Source organism: Onthophagus taurus, chromosome 2 (assembly GCF_036711975.1).
Source record: "Onthophagus taurus isolate NC chromosome 2, IU_Otau_3.0, whole genome shotgun sequence".
Classification (NCBI taxonomy): Eukaryota; Metazoa; Arthropoda; class Insecta; order Coleoptera; family Scarabaeidae; genus Onthophagus; species Onthophagus taurus.
Window position 1 is genome coordinate 12,291,767 of NC_091967.1, and position 16,934 is coordinate 12,308,700.

Below are 16,934 nucleotides of genomic sequence, written 5' to 3' on the forward strand. Positions count from 1 at the left end.
ATGACTGTACCAAATTGCATCGAAATCGGTGAGACACAGTTGTGACACTTCCCTTGTTAGAAGCAAGATATTTGAACAAAAAAATACATATTTGTAGGTACAAATAAACGTCATCTTAATCATACAAGTTTTTGAAATACACCGCAGCACTAATAAATGATCATTACCGTACCCGTAACTAAGACAAGACAGAACCGTGTCAAGTAGAAATAATCGGTTTGAGCCGTATCGTGTACACACACGCAAAACGATCCAGATCTGTGGTAAACATGTCGTCACTCACCCTTCTTGCTAGCGTGGAAGCTGTCATCCCTTGGCACGTATTGGATATCGTAGACGAGAGACGTGCGCGGCAGGAGGTTCTTATCCTTGTTGATTTTGTAAACGGCGTACTTGAAGGCTAATTCCGTAGTGCTGTCTTTCTGGTCCTCTGTAAATATAGCCCCTGCAAGCAAAGGAGATATTCATCGTAGTCGTATGGTAATGCGAATGGATACATACAGATTGGGAGAGAATATTTCACTGAGTCTATTGATACGTTACAACTTTATTTTCAATAAAACAAATACCATTTTAAAAATTTTTGTTTTAATTTTATTGCAAATAGTAACATGTTACATTCGAGGAATAGTTATTATTTGGTGACGTGGAGTTTGATAGATTTTTTTTTTGGATAGTCACAGGTAAAAAATTGGTCCATCCGGACCGAAATGTACGTATTTGACGAGGGTAATGCCGGAAGTAAAGATATCGGCGAAATTCAGGTCTCACGATGATAAAAAACGTTGATATCTGTGTATATAAAAGAAATTCGACTCGAATCTGAATCGGATCTATCATTTCGGTTGGGGGTCTGAAGATGAGAAATTAGGTTTCATTCGAACGTGAAAACTTGATTTATTTCTTGAATCCCAGGACTAACCCAGTTTTTATCCCATTTTTTTGCATGTAATTTATGAATCACTTGAGAGTAACGAATAGTACGAATGTATGTGAGGATAGTTTCTACCATTAGATTACAGTGGGTTTATTTAGTGTTATCAAAAAAACTCGACCCCTCAAACTCTCCCATTTGCTGTTATAGTATGTGCAAAATTGTAACGTTAAAATAATAATAATCTCATAATTAAAGGTGTCAAAATAATGGGGATTAATTAATCAAGAAGAAAGCCGATATTTAATTCGCGTAATTGTCAAATGGACAAAGCAAAATATCACTATTTCAAATGAATCAACTGAATTCAGTATTGGTCAAACAACTTGATTGAATATAAATTCGTTTCAGTAAATTGATTGGAATACACGAAACAAACATACACACAATTCAATTAAATTTCAGAGTTTAAAAGGAAAAATGTAAACTTCCTAGCAAAAAGTATTGATTTTTTTGACTTATTTCCGCTTGTTTGAGTTCCCTTTTGGAAAATTTTATTTGACCCCAATCCTACTTGTTGTTTTTTTCGAGAGAAATAAATTTTAATTCATGAACCGTAATACCGTAAATTGTAATCTGATCTATGAAATGTAGGTTAAATCTTTTAGGAGGATTGGAGTAAAATGAAACAACAAAAGTGAAGGGACGAATTTGATGCCAAATATCATGCCTCACAATAATATCCCACGGAAGATTCTTTATACCTCTCGGTAGGGGGCCGAAGTTGTGCTACGACAATATTCCCATTTCTATACGAAGTTTTAGGGTGTATTGTTTGTTCAGATATATGTATAGAAGATAATTTCCAAACAAAATCTGGTTTCCTTATGTAGATCCCTTCCTTTGTTATTATTGTCTAGTGTGCGGTGTCAGATGGTCGGTGGTCTAATAAATCAACGGAAAAGATTTTCCCTTCTCTGCATTACTATGCGTGGCGGTTTTCCAAAAGTACGCCGATGTAGTAGATCATCCGGTTGTTTGTGACAGGTTTGTTATTTGCATGAATCTAATTGCAACACCATCTCAATAAATAAAATTTCAATTTCTATGATTTACAATACGAGATGTTTTATTTACACAACTTTTGAAATGAAAGAATAAATTTTGCATTATAAAATCGATATGGAAAAGAAAAGTGGCTAGTCGGAAAACGCATACTTTCATGTTTGCGTATATCAATCAGAATCAGCACTTTATTAAGAACATGTTTCGATTACAAAATAATGACGCTTTGTTAACATCATAAAAATGAAGGTTACTAATTTTGTCAAAATAATTTTCTTAAATGTCAGTAATTATTACATTAAACACCGCGAGCTTACAAAACAAATCTAGAATATGCGTGATGTTCAAAAATTGAAAGATTTAGCGAATAAGCTAAGAATTTTAACGATATATGCTACAAAACAAGCTAACAGTGGGCATCCAACAACGTGTTCCTCAATTGCAGAAATAATATCCGTTCTATTCTTTCGTGTTATCAAATATACTACTCCAGCAAAAAATCCTTCAAATGACAGACTAGTTCTTTCTAAAGGACATGCTGCACCTATCCTTTATGCTGCATGGACTGAAGCTGGTTATTTTAAAAAATCAGATTTAATGACATTACGACAATTTGGCTCTCCATTTGAAGGACATCCCACGCCACGGCTAAATGCAATTGATGTCGCTACTGGTTCACTGGGTCAAGGTGCATCAATAGCAGCAGGAATGGCGTATGTTGGTAAAAACGTTGATAAAGCTGACTATAAGGTATACTGCATTATAGGCGATGGGGAAGCAGCTGAAGGATCGATTTGGGAAGCATGCAACTTCGCTAGTCATTACAAGTTAAATAATTTATGTATTATTATGGACGTTAATCGTTTAGGGCAAACAGGCCCAACAAATCTTGGACATAATCTAGATATTTACGAAAAAAGATTCTCTTCCTTTGGATTTCATACCGAAATTGTGGATGGTCATTGTGTAGAAAAGTTAATATGTGCTTTTGATAATATTAAAGAAGTATGTGACAAACCTAGTGTAATTATTGCGAAGACTTTAAAAGGTAAAAATTTTTTAACGTGCGAAGACAATCCCAGTTTTCATGGAAAAGTATTAGGAAAACATACGGATTCAGTTATATGTCACCTTGAGAGCTTGATATGTGATAATAATGTAACACCACCTGAAAGATGTGAACCGTCAGTTAAAATTCAAGAAATTAATTGCTTTGATAACAAATTATCTGAACCACCTTGTTATAAACCTGACGAACTCGTAGCTACGCGATTGGCTTATGGTACTGCTTTAGTAAAATTGATTAAAGAGAACGAGAGAATATTAGCATTCGATTGCGATACAAGTAATTCGACATATGCTGAGAAAGTAAAGTTTGAGCATCCAAAAAATTTCGTAGAATGTTTCATAGCAGAACAAAATATGGTTGGAGTTGCAATTGGAGCTGCTTGCAGAAATCGTACGGTCGCTTTCTGTTCTTCATTTGCGGCATTTTTGACTAGAGCATTCGATCAGATACGCATGGGTGCTATTTCTCAATCTAATGTAAATTTTAGTGGTTCTCACTGCGGTGTGACTATAGGTGCTGATGGTCCAAGCCAAATGGGTTTGGAAGATATTGCTATGTTCAGATCTATTCCCGGCTGTACTATATTTTATCCCAGTGATGCAGTTGCTTGTGAAAGAGCTGTAGAGTTAGCAGCTAATACGAAAGGTTGATACATATTATTTCAATTAATATATAGAAAATTTATTTTATATATTTTCTTAGGAATGACCTTCATTAGAACAACACGACCTAAAACAAAAATGATATATCCCAATAACGAAAAATTCGAAATAGGAAAATCAAAAGTTATTAAAGAATCTGAAGAGGACAAAGTGTTAATAATAGCAGGTGGTATAACCATTCATGAATCACTTGGTGCTTATTGTGCGTTAAAAAGGTTAGGAATTAAAGTGAGAATTATGGATTTGTTCACAATCAACCCTATAGATAAAGAAGGAATTATATGCAACGCGCAACAATGTCACGGAAAAATCTTAACCATCGAAGATCATTATGCAACAGGCGGATTAGGAGACGCGGTGTTGTCAGCTGTAGCTGAGGAAAAAGATATTATTGTTAGAAAAATAGCGGTAAAAGAAATAGCTGGTTCAGCATCACCTCAGGAACAACTGGATTTTGCTGGTTTATCTAGCAACTTTATCGTTGAGGCCGTGAAAAGATTCGCCGGCTGCTCTTAAAACGTGTTGCTTTTAATACGAGGCTATTATGCGTATTAGCCCAAAGGTACAATCTTTCTCACAAAGCGACCCTTCATCTTGATACTTCTATACGAATGCAGTCCAATCTTTTAACTCCGTGATAGCGCCGTAAATATTAATGTAGTTATTAGTGGAGGTCACAAGGTCTATTTTAACCGGAAAATTAGTAACAGTTTTAATTGAAAGTGGTTTGAAAAATTATTTGATTAATCGATGTTTTCAGAAATATTGTAATAACATTTTTTAGTTCTTATAGAAGAGATATTGGGATAATAAAACGTGGTACAATATATTACACAGTTTTCTCCCCCAACTAATAATTGAGTAGTACCTGGTAAATTTTCTTTTAAAACTAGTAAACGTCATCATTGTAGTAGCAGCTGCGACGTTATACAAAAACGTAATCTCGCCGCTGCCATTAAAGTTAATTTCCATATTTGGGAAACTTCCTCAATATATCTTTCCTGAAACTGCATTACCTTAAAATTCAGTTCAATCTAAATTCAAGCAGCTAATATTTCAACATATTTTCCAAAAAGTCGATATTTGGATAAGTATTTTATTTTAATCGTTGTAATTTTAATTAATAAAGACAGAGATAGCATCAATAAAAAATGTCAACTTTAATTGTAATAGTAATATAAAGTAACTTGTGGAATAACCTGGACGTCGTAGTTAACGATTTTGTTACCGCAGCACTATAAACCGCGAAAGTTTTACAATCTTCCGCTATCTTGGGATAAATTTAAAAATAATTTTAGAAATATTTTTATGTTGTACGTTAAAGTTTAGTCATAGCGGAAGTAGTTACGAATATTGCTTAGTTTGTATAGCTATCTAGACTAAGATTACAAAATTGCAGATTATAACTCAAAGCGAATTTCAACAAGGTGCTTTCGTCACTTCCAAATTAGTATTAAAATCCAGGACAATTTCTGAGTTGCGGACAAATTACGGTTGCGCACTTCAACTATCTAAATCCTCAAACGGCTTGCGGTAAACGGTCGTAATCTGTGTTTACAGCCCTGAAGCGGAACTTTACCGAGGGAAACCGTTGTAACTAGCATTGTATTAGTGTGCCAATTGCACTGCAATTTTGGACCGTTTATACAGTGAACGGTCGTATCGCGTTAATAGCATTCAACTGTTACATTTCGTATTGCGAGCAGTCTGTAATTGTAACTACCATTGACTAACGAATATGAACAAGAAACTATGGTACTAAGGATAACAGCAAATGTTTTAATTTAAGGCAATTTAATAAGGGAATTACAAAACCTGGATATTCGGGTGTAACTTTTAGATGGATATGGTACAAATGTGTACAAACTCACCAATTTTAACGACCGGAGGCAGTGCGACGGCGGCGGCAAAGAGCAGTCCGGCGATGCCGAGTGCGGCCGCGCAGCTGCCCAGCCGCATGGCTCATGGCGCCAGAACCTCCAACTGTCCTACCACTATCATTCCAGATTCACTGAAACAGAAGAGACAATTTACATTCATTTTCTGGCTGACATATGATCAAAATGTGCTATTGTGCGATGCATAGTAACCGATACTAGAAACGAAATTACACCGTTCGGCTGACAAATTCGTGAATTTACGAGAAAAAATTTCACAATTTTGAATGAAGAGCTTTTATAAAAGCTGACAATATTAAAACTTTTCCAACAAAAAATGAAAAAAAAAGACATAATTTATTATTTTGTAATATATTTCGGTAAAAAATAAGTAATAATTTGAAAAGTTTTATGTCAATTTAGTTGAGGTAATATTGCAATTTACTAAATCAGTAAAAAAATATCTTCTATACATTTTGTATTATATCGACATATTAATATCAAGCAATATTGCAAGGTTAACATGTTCTGCATTTTAAGTGTATCTAAGCTTTAGCTCTCTTGGAGCGCTGCCAACATATTATACGCTCCTTATTACATTTTTTCTTGAGTTTAAGAACAGTTTGCATTTTACCACAAATCATACAATTAGTCCTATATTTGGTTATTAAAATTTGCAAAGTGATTATGTTAATTAAAATAAAATAAAGAGTTGCACTTTTTTTAATGGATAATTGTTATATATATGTTCTACCGGTTTCGACTCAACATAGAGTCATCTTCAGGAACGCGTCATAATTTGAAAAAAGGCCTGGTATCAGTATTAAACATTTGTTCGTGATTAAAAAATTAAGAAAATTAAAAATTAAATAAATGTGTAATTATGGGCGGATGCGATGAGTGATGCTATGATCATCACTCATCGCTGTTTAATACTGATACCAGGCGTTTTTTCAAATTATGACGCGTTCCTGAAGATGACTCTAAGTTGAGTCGAAACCGGTAGAACATAAATATAACAATTATCCATTAAAAAAGTGCAACTCTTTATTTTATTTTAATACGAATGATGGAAACAAATAATAATTACACCAAAATTATGTTAATTGTTTATGTCAAAGCCGTTACTTACTTAATACTGTAGATTAGGCTATAATAGACTACAATATATCAACATTATAAATGAACAAATTAATTAATAGTTAAACTTAATTAAATTTTACTTACATATCAACTGTTATTAAAAGATTAAATTATTAATCATTAATATTTGAAGATTATTATATGGTAGAAACAAATAACACAAAAGGAATTAATTTAAATAACACAAAATGAGTTACATATTAAAAAGACGTTGAAAGTTCTGTGTCTAGGTATAAAGTGAATAAACTGGTTTGAACGTAAAACGAGTTTTTTATGGTGTAACGAGAAATTTTAAACCGCATCTCGCTGCAATGGAAAACAACAAAAATAAAAAGAGGGATGAAATCATTTTGTGTTGTTTTAAATTTAATATATTATGAAATATTCTTAATAACTTTTTAATTAATAATAAATAAATCTAATTAATTTAAGCTTCAATTTTAGAACATATTCGTTTTTATTTTATTTAGTACACATTGAGAAAATTTTGAAAGGAACCAGTGGAAAGAACCATTAACAAAATAAGCTGATTGAAATCAGGGAGTAGAGTTGAGTATCAAAAAAGTTCTGAAACGGATCAAAATTAACAGTTGTAATTTTTGGGTTAATTTGAGAATTATTAGAAAATTTAAATAATCGCTCTATCTTTATTTATGGAGATAAAGAAATGATTTATATCTTAAATTAAAGTTCGAAATCTCTGTTTTAAAATGATGTATAAAAATTAATATGTTGATTATCGAAAAAATTCTGAAACGGATCAAAATTAAAAGTTGTAATTTTTGGATAAATTTGAAAATTATTAGAAAATCGAAAAAATCGCTCTATCTTTATTTATAGAGATAAAGAAATGATTTATATCTTAAATTAAAGTTCGAAATCTCTATTTTAAAATGATGTATAAAAATTAATATGTTGATTATCGAAAAAATTCTGAAACGGATCAAAATTAAAAGTTGAAATTTTTGGGTTAATTTGAGAATTATTAGAAAATTTAAATAATCGCTCTATGTTTATTTATGGATATAAAGAAATGATTTATATCTTAAATTAAAGTTCGAAATCTCTATTTTAAAATGATGTATAAAAATTAATATGTTGATTATCGAAAAAGTTCTGAAACGGATCAAAATTAAAAGTTGTAATTTGTGGTATAATTTGAGAATTATTAGAAAATTTTAAAAATTGCTCTATCTTTATTTATGGAGATAAAGAAATTGTAAAACAGTACAAACTAACTTATCGGCCAGATAACGCTGTTGGGAAGTTTATCGGTATATTGTACAACCGGTCCTTAATGATATATTGTTCGGGGTCAATGTAGGCATGTTATTGTAGAATCTTTCCACATTATTGGATTGAGATATCACGTAATATTACACCATCTATAATATTTCATATCGCTTATATATAATTGACCTATTTGTAACAGTCTCCAAGAAAAATTCTTATCTTGACCTAATTACTCCAAATAAAGAAGCTTAATTAATAGAGCTACTTTTTATTAGGAGGGTTTTTTTATATTAACTTATGGCCCTCCTAACGCGATAAGAAGTATGGTGGGGACAAAATATAATAATGAAGTTATACATATAAGATATTGTTAGTTACCTTATTTTTTTTAACCATGCCTTAAATTAACCATAACTTAAAACTATGCTTATAAAAACGACTAATAATTATACTGGAGTCTATATTTATGTAATTAGCAACTACCGTGTAATTACGAAGGTTAAGTATAACTAATTTTAGTTATGATGTGTTTTCATAATCAGCTTAACCTGCCAATGCATTAGTTAATCTAGGCCATGCTTAAAACTTTATCAACGATAAAACGAAGCATAACAAAATCATTTTCTATGCAAAATCTAATCAAACTATAATTGGCTTTTTTATTCGCTCATGAATAAAAGACGAATAATTTGTGGGGATATGTTCAGATACAATAGGTAATTTGTTGGGTTATCTAGTTCTGCGAACATATATAAATAAAAGGATTGGTTACAATGGTTATCACACCATTCGTTATTTTAAATTTATGGTTTTCAGCGATCATTCTGCCTCTTAATTACCTCACGGTATTCACAGAGATATTTCGTTTGTTCAAATTTAAATACGGCTACCCACTACTTTTTATAGTTTCATATACTCAAGAGGACTATTAACTTCTTCTCTTTATAACGTTTCGTTCGTTCCAATTAAGAATGTGGAAAAGTCTGTTCTTTTACTTATATTATTCTTTTATTTTTTTATACATTGTTATTGATCAAGATAAAATGCTTTAATTTTTATGCAGAAACTGTTTATTTGATTATTTTTCTTGCACGACCGTCAGATTTACGAGCGGTTACTTTAATCCGTGATTTAGTTTTGGTCCGTCCAGCGAGCGCACTCATCGGGACTTCCTGGCAACAACTGTTCGGAATCGGTGCCAAATCTACTCTTTTCTCCAGCCGCGGTGGTTGGGTTCCACTTTTATATCTCGGTCCGTCGAGGTTATTCTGGCATACATAATGTCCACACGTACAAGAGACCAAAACCAACGGTTGTCCGCCACGATGTATCGATTTTCAATTAAATATCAATGACGAGCAGATGGTCGATTTGCTGGAGTTCGCTCACAGTTCTTTTTCGCATACTCCGCACGATCCTCTGAACTGGTCAAAAGATGTTGCTTTGCGAGTACATTTTATACGTGATGTGATTTGGTAATAGTTTTGAAGGGAGGCTGTCAAGAAAATGTGTGGTAGGTCGATAAATTTAATCACCGAAAGTGTACTAAATGTTTTAGTGGGTTCGAGATGTAACAAAAACACGTTAAAGTTGGAAATCATTGACGCATATTAGGTGATTTCGATGTCGAATTGTAACACGTAACAATAACAAAGAAGAGTATAAAATTTAAATCTAGAAAGAATTGCGAGGTAGATATTTTATATTGTACTGACGGCGACAAAAACCGCGGGTTTTTACACATTTCGCAAGGTATTTATCGACAAAAGAAGCCTTGAAAAAGATAGGATTTTAACCCGATACTGTTACGCGAAGCCAGAGTTGTACTGATTTGCGAATTCTATGTACATAAAAATTTTAATAAGTTACTATTAAATTTGTTTTTAGCAAATATTTTAGAAGGAATAAACTTGAAAACGATGCAAATAAAAAACAGTATAGAAAAATGGAATTTAAAAAATATCAACAAATAGATTGTTGATAAATCACTCAAATTTACTATCTGAATTTATCGTTTTAAATCATATTGATGCGTATGAAAAATGACATCAGATAAATCACCTCCACACCGCATGGTAAGTGCTCGGTGAGATATCGACGTGTTGGGTGATTTTGTAAAATTTTTTATCGCGGTAAACTTTGCGTGATGAACAATATTCAAATGTCCATTATGTTATCACCTACACTAAGATCAATGTGCATATGATACCCATACTAAGCGCGAAAATTTGAAAGACTTACCGATCTCGTAAAAACTAATGATGTTAGATAAGAGTGGCATAGTAGCTTACACGACTGTCCCATTGCAACTTTCTGGGTTTCACTATTCACACATTTTTCAAATTCAGATTACATCATCGACCCAAAAATGTTTAAAAAGGCATTTCTCACCCGCGTAGTATTAAATTAGTTATTTTAAAAGCAAGGTTATAATTTTATATTAAAGTTCTCTATAGCTTTGATAAGAGTTGAGATTCAAGAAGTTATTTCGTTTTCGATTTAGTTCCAATTTATTCTTTTTAGCAATTTATTACAATGTTCTTTAAGAGTGTAATTTCCGACTGTAATAAATAAAGAAAACGATATGCAATATGCGTTTAATTATTATGATGGTAAAAAAGTTAAAAATTAGATTTTACATGTAAGTTTCTATTTTTGAAAATGATTGATGATATTGAGAAACAAAAATAAAAGTCTGAAGCGTAAAATTAATTCTGTGAAGAAAAATCGAACCAGCACCATGTACTTTTTTCAAGAGGAAATAGATAAAAAATGAAACCGGAGGTTCTCTGGGAGAAATGAAAGGATTCATTGATGAACCTACTTCGAGCACTTCATACGTACGTCCAATCGAGAAAAAGAGGATTTTATAGAAACTTTGATGTATAAACTTTATAAAGGAGAAGTATATCCATTTTTTTTGTTTTTCTATGCTTCAGTGTTTCTAATAATACGCATATAAAAGCATAAAATAATAATATTGACGTACATGTTCAACATCCACATGTTATAGTTATTTATTTGTGAAAATTTTTATTTTCACATTTTAATACTTATTTATTCAAGGATTTCTTTCATCCGGGGCCCATCTTTATCCTGACACTTTTAATCTCCTTTCCAGCTAAAGCGATGCGATTGCGTACCGAGGCGGAGATGTATCCCGTAGACCCGTCAGATTGGGAGATCCGTTACAAAGCAGGTTTCAGTTGCAAACATGATGTAGATGAACGAACAGCGTGCTTTCGCTGTTAAAGCCTGCTTGCGGAACCACAACTCTGTAATCGTACGCAGAACACATTTCAAACTCGGTACGAAGATCCCTTACGGCAAGCGTTACTGATCGAAAATCGATTATGTTGTGGTTAAGTAATTTCAAGGAAATGGGATCTGTTATCAATAAATGAGGTGGTCTACCGCGTACGGTTCAAACACTACAAAATATTGACGCAGTTAGGTGCTTTTTTTGCAGTTACCTCAACGATCCTCTCGTAAAAACGTGGTACCCTGGAGCTTATAGTAGTTGTCGTTGAAGTCTTCTCGAATACTTTCGGTTTCTTATTCTCGAATTGAGAGAATGGGATTAGCACCTTTTAGAAACATTTTATAGAGATCATCAGGTTGAGAAATTTGTGGCTAAGAGTAAAGCACAGTGGAGAATACATCATGGTTAGAGAGTGGTAACTGCCTCAGTGAAAAGCTTGAGGCTTGGTGTACGCTGGTTTTTCGAGCAAGACAAGGACCCCATCCACGCTGATTGTCATATACTGGTTACTATATTATGCATCTACTGACTTCCTCACAACTAACTTAAATTGCTTATGTAGATGACACTTTCTATAAGAGGCCCCATAGAAAGCCCACCAAAATTTGTGAGCTCTGTGGCATAAACCGTTCTATTTTTAGATATGCCTAAAGAGGGTGGTCGTAACTGTAATATAAGTACTTAACCATGTCAGTGCTTACGTGTTGCTATAATAAAATACGCTACCTATAATCATAAGGTAACGGAATTTAGAATTTATTCTAAATTTAGATTAGTAGTTTATAAATCGTTATAAGTATGAGCAAATCGATCCTAAGCTAGGTATTACACATTATTATTATGTCGCCTTTGAAAACCTTCAACCTGCATTGAGAAAGATTAGAAAATTTTGCATATAATCCAATAAGGACGTCGATTTATTGCGTTCTCTTCAGTATAGCTTATAATAGCAACCTGTTGCATGGCTGATTCAGGTAGTGACCTAGATGGCTGTACTCAAATTTTTCTTTCGTGCGGAAACTGCGGCCGGGTGTATGATACTTGGTGGATGTAAAAGCTAAACCTACACTGGATGGAACTGGATGTTATGTACGTCACAACATTGATGTGATTTTTCGTACATTCACTATTGAAGGAGTGATAGAGGACTTATATGACACAGATACTTTACTGATATATTTAGGTACTCATTGTCACTACACAAGTACTTAAATTTAAATTATGTATACCTACATATACTGAACATTACATTTTTAAACATCTAATATACTTGTTTTTAAAATAAAATTTCGAAATTTAAAAACAAACAAAACACCATTTGCAAAGAGTTGCTATTTCTCGGTTTTATCCCTAGACGTAATTATTATTTGAAACGAAAATTGCATTATTTTCGTGAAATGAGCCTGCACCCTGCAAGCTTATAAAGCTGCAATCTTACAGCTTCCTCGAAGAAAATTAGAAAGGCGCGCGAAATAGCTAGTTAAGGTAGGCGACAAATTCGGTTCTCGAACTGTTAATGAACATAAATAATACATTTTTTTCTAAGGATTCCCATCAACCCAAAACAAACACATTTCCTTACAATTTTTGTTCATTTTAATGATTAATTTAATTGAAAATATGTGTTAATTAAAAATTGTTGTAAGATAAAGAAAAACATTAATGGTATTGTCTAGTAGAACGATACCTAAATAACAAAACCGGGAGAATCTCGACGGAGATCAATACAATTCGGCGCCAGTTAGTTCCCCAGATAAAAACCAACTTCTTCCTAAAATGACCACGTTGAAATTAAATATGATATTAAAGCTATTGTGAACCTTCTTATATGTCATATAAATATCTTCGTGTTGTCAAAGAAAACTTATACATAAATACAAAATTTGATATAAATTGATATAAAGAAGAACCAATACCATAAAATTAAAAGTTTAAACCATTAATTAATATGTAACTATGTCTGTTAGAACATTGTGTGTCCCTAAAAGGGGTTGCGGATATCATATACTTCCAAATTGGATCAATTATCCAAGGAGGTTCATTAAGGAATAAGTTATTAAAACTTTCGACACTCGCAGCTAGATAAATAACGAAGTTTAAATTCTGCGTGCAATAATATGATTACTAAAAATGTGAACATGAAAACATTTGTATGATATGAAGTGGATGTGGAGAATAAATTAATTTTGAGATTTCTTATTCAACCAGCTCTTAGTCGTACATACTTTCCTGAAATTTCCTTAAATATATTCCCACTGGTAGATAATAACATTTACCTTTCACGAAAATTATTCATGAGATAAAACTTTTTCAATTTCTTAACAAAAACCGGAAAGCATTAAAATTTTCCATTTTAAAAAATTACTCAACTGATAGTGGTTTAAAAAAGTACAAAACACCATGAAACAGTGTAAATTTTCTAATTTCAATCAAACTTTAAATTAATATTTATACATTTACACTCTTCGCAAGTTACACTTGTTACTGTTGCCAGTTTTTTTACGACATTCACTAACTTGTTTAAGATATTCATTTACATTATTTACACTTAGTCCAGATTGACTCGCTATTCCAAACGTTTGTAATAAACATTGCGGATACGCACTTTTATTCCCCTTTGTTAATGCTTGACATCTTTTTTGGGCTGCTTGAAGTTCTTGAGGTGTAATTTCCTTTAAAACATGATACAATTCACATTTATACATGGTAAAAGGTATTTATATTAATGACATCAATTTACTTACGCCTCCACGTTGTTGACAAAGCACGGGAACAATTATTAAAAATAATAAAAACAGGAACATTTTAAAATCTGTTTGAACTGTTTAATGCGTTGGAATACCTAACCGTTTCTCAATTTAAATTGAATCGGAAGACAGCATAAATGTAAAAGATTAATGTTTTTAATTAATAATTTAATAGTCTTTTTGTTTCTTTTCAGTAGATCGAGGAAAATTTGCTAATATTGTTTGAGATTAAGAACATGTATAGTTATGGACAATTAATTATGCCGATTAATTATTATTCATTCAAAAGAGTCTTAAATTAAAATTTTGTTGTAACCTCTATCCACTTATATTGGATTAGAATAAAATCAAAGGAAAACTTGGCAAAATGAAAATATTTGCTGTGGAGAAACTAAATGGTGATCCAATAGATGATTTATGAATGTTGTAGATATCGCTGTGATAATGCTTTTATTCTGCATAAATTTAAGTATTTCATTGGCTGAAAGGTCAATAATTATTAACTACAATGTTTATCACTAGACAAGATGTAGTTGAACTAAAGTGAAAGAAAAATTAAACTAACTTACGAAGCATTATGGACACCAACAATCAACTCATTCAGAGAGGCAATAAACGAGGAAGATGGTGAATTTTCCAGTAAATTCGATTGCCATATGTAATCAAGCCAAGCAGATTTTTGAAAAACTGAAGGAACAAGCTGGTGACGATGCAGCAGAAAAATCTGCACCAAGAACCAATTCATTCGGAGATTCAATAAACGAGGAAGGTAGTACTTGTCAAGAAATGTTCAGTAGACCAGAATAGCATATGCAAACTAGACACATTTTTAAAAAATTGAAGGAACATACTGGGGAAGATGCAAAAGATGAAACGTTAAAAAAAAACTAGCTATGGTTAGTTTTACTATTTTAAAGAAAGATACGACTGGCAGAATGTTGCGCACAGTGGAGAAGCAGCAAGTGCTGATAAAGTCGCTACGCTTCGATTGCTTTTCCTGACATATTGAAAAAAATGATAGCGCAAAGAGGTCGAGGGAGACCAAAACGGAGATTTCTTAACGATGTGGAAGTAGATCTAAACCTTATGGGAATAAGAGCATGGAGAAAGAGGGCAGGATAAGGAAGACTGGGAGTATATTCTGAAGCAGGCCAAGCTTCACCTAGAGCTGTAGAGTCAATTAAGAAACAACCGGAAAAAGCCCTAACCATCGCAAAATTGATAGAAGCGCTTATTTGCATACAAAAAGGTATAAAATTTTAAGAAGTAACAGATAGTAATGAAGCAACCATGATGACAGTAAATAGAAGAATAGAACAATCGTTTATATACTATTAAATCCTACAAAACCGTTAAATTTAAATGATTAAATCTAAATAAATTGCTCCATAATTCTTCAGTTAAACAAAATATTAACAGTTTGTTGTTTTGTTTCATAAATAAATACGGTTTAATATATGCCCACCTGGTGTAGTATATAAATTTTGCTCCAATCCTAATTATTACGTAAATTCGGGGTATAAAGAATAAACAAAAGAATTTTCAAAAACAAAAGTTCCTGAAATGGAACTGGCCTTATTGTAATAATAGAGATATAACACAGAAATAATATTAATATAAATATAATAATGCAAACTATTTCAGCTCTACCAAAGATTACGAATTTTTCATTTAGTAAACTTTTATCATTTCCGTTTAAATAATTATTTTTGTAAAAACAAAACAGTTTTATAAAATGTAATAAAAACGATATCATTACAGACCAAAATGGGAACAATAATGGGATAAATGCACACACTACATTATAACTGGGTATTATTGTGTAACTGGCTGTAATAAAAATAAACGTTGAATTGTTCAAAGAGACAATAATGACCATAATCTTGATAAATAGGTTTGTGGTACACGGTCATTAATAATAGAGATAACAAAACTTCACATTGAATTAATTTTACTGTATCATAATAGAGTGTGAATTCAATGTTAGTAAATAAAACAAGAATCTTAAAACACGAACAATAAAAAAAAATAATAAAACTAGTTAGTATTTCGAATAATGTATGACAATTTGTACGAGGATGGATTGCTTCATACGTAGTTAATGCCACCAATGTAGAATAAGACATATTTCACTGATTTACAGAGATTTATAAATTTTTTAATAGCCACAAATTTATATATAAACTTTTTAATAGTACCGTTGAGAATCTATAACTGTATAACTTTCATAAAAAGCGTAAACGGGTATTACAGACACATCACAAATTTATTGGTTTTGGCACACGTATTTTTCAGACACAGAACGTGTATGGAAGTTGAAATGATGTTAACTGAGTTATGAGAAATGAATTTCTGAACGATAAAATAATCTGTTTTCAGTCAACTATGAAATCCTGGTTTAGTGGTTGGGTCAAGTTTTGAGGGGGAAACTGAATCCACATTTTAGAGCTTTAATAAATATAAATAAATAAATTAAACTTTGTCAAAATTATTTGTTTTTCTTGTTTTGTTTTTAAATTTCCAAGTTTGAATTATGAAACTTTCATCATTAAGCTCCCCATATATTGAAGAGGCTTACTAAAGTACGTTTCAATGTACAAGTCATAAAATTGAATTACGGCTTTACTAAATGGACCAAAACTTGTACAAGTTGAATCGGTGAAAATTTTACCACATCTTTGTACAACCTAACTTAACTCCCCACTCTATTGGCAAGCTTCAACTCGTCCTTTGGAGGAACTAATAAAATAATTTGATTATAGTTACAAGGGAAATGCAGATTGTCACATCGTAATTAGATTTGTTTACAGCATCACTACAACGAATTTGAATAACCCTCTATTTTTAATTAATATCATTCAATTTATTATTAATTTAGTATAATAAAAATTTATATTACCTGAAAAGTGAATCCGGACGCTTCAATTTTCTCGATACGCGAAAGCTCTCTACTTGCGGTTCACTATGCTCATGACGTCACCAACACGTTCAGCGCGCTACTG

The 16,934-nt window shown here is 32.1% G+C and overlaps 2 protein-coding genes across 14 annotated transcripts in view; one reads left to right on the forward strand and one right to left on the reverse strand.

The window, feature by feature from the left end:
* LOC111425846 (glutamate receptor ionotropic, kainate 2-like) overlaps window positions 1–16,934 on the reverse strand; it is a 57,604-nt gene extending 40,670 nt beyond the window's left edge. For all 13 annotated transcript variants that reach the window (XM_023060118.2, XM_071194273.1, XM_023060115.2 and 10 more), the window contains exons 1-3: window positions 16,832–16,934; window positions 5,542–5,681; window positions 284–445 (exon numbers count right to left, since the gene is read on the reverse strand). In XM_023060118.2, coding sequence (XP_022915886.1) covers window positions 284–445; window positions 5,542–5,629 — 250 coding nt within the window. In that variant the 5' untranslated portion in view covers window positions 5,630–5,681; window positions 16,832–16,934. The remainder of the gene's footprint in view (window positions 1–283; window positions 446–5,541; window positions 5,682–16,831) is intronic.
* Window positions 2,212–4,499, forward strand: LOC111425847 (transketolase-like protein 2). The gene is made up of 2 exons (XM_023060120.2): window positions 2,212–3,653; window positions 3,711–4,499. The coding sequence occupies exons 1-2, from the start codon at window positions 2,273–2,275 to the stop codon at window positions 4,184–4,186; spliced, it is 1,857 nt and encodes a 618-aa protein (XP_022915888.2). The 5' UTR covers window positions 2,212–2,272; the 3' UTR covers window positions 4,187–4,499.

What these genes read in the sequence shown, in the direction of transcription:
- LOC111425847 (XM_023060120.2), top strand. Translation starts at nt 2,273, where the DNA reads ATGCGTGATGTTCAAAAATTGAAAGATTTAGCGAATAAGCTAAGAATT. An exon ending in GTTAGCAGCTAATACGAAAG is followed by an intron (nt 3,654 to 3,710) that starts GTTGATACATAT and finishes ATATTTTCTTAG; the next exon opens with GAATGACCTTCATTAGAACA.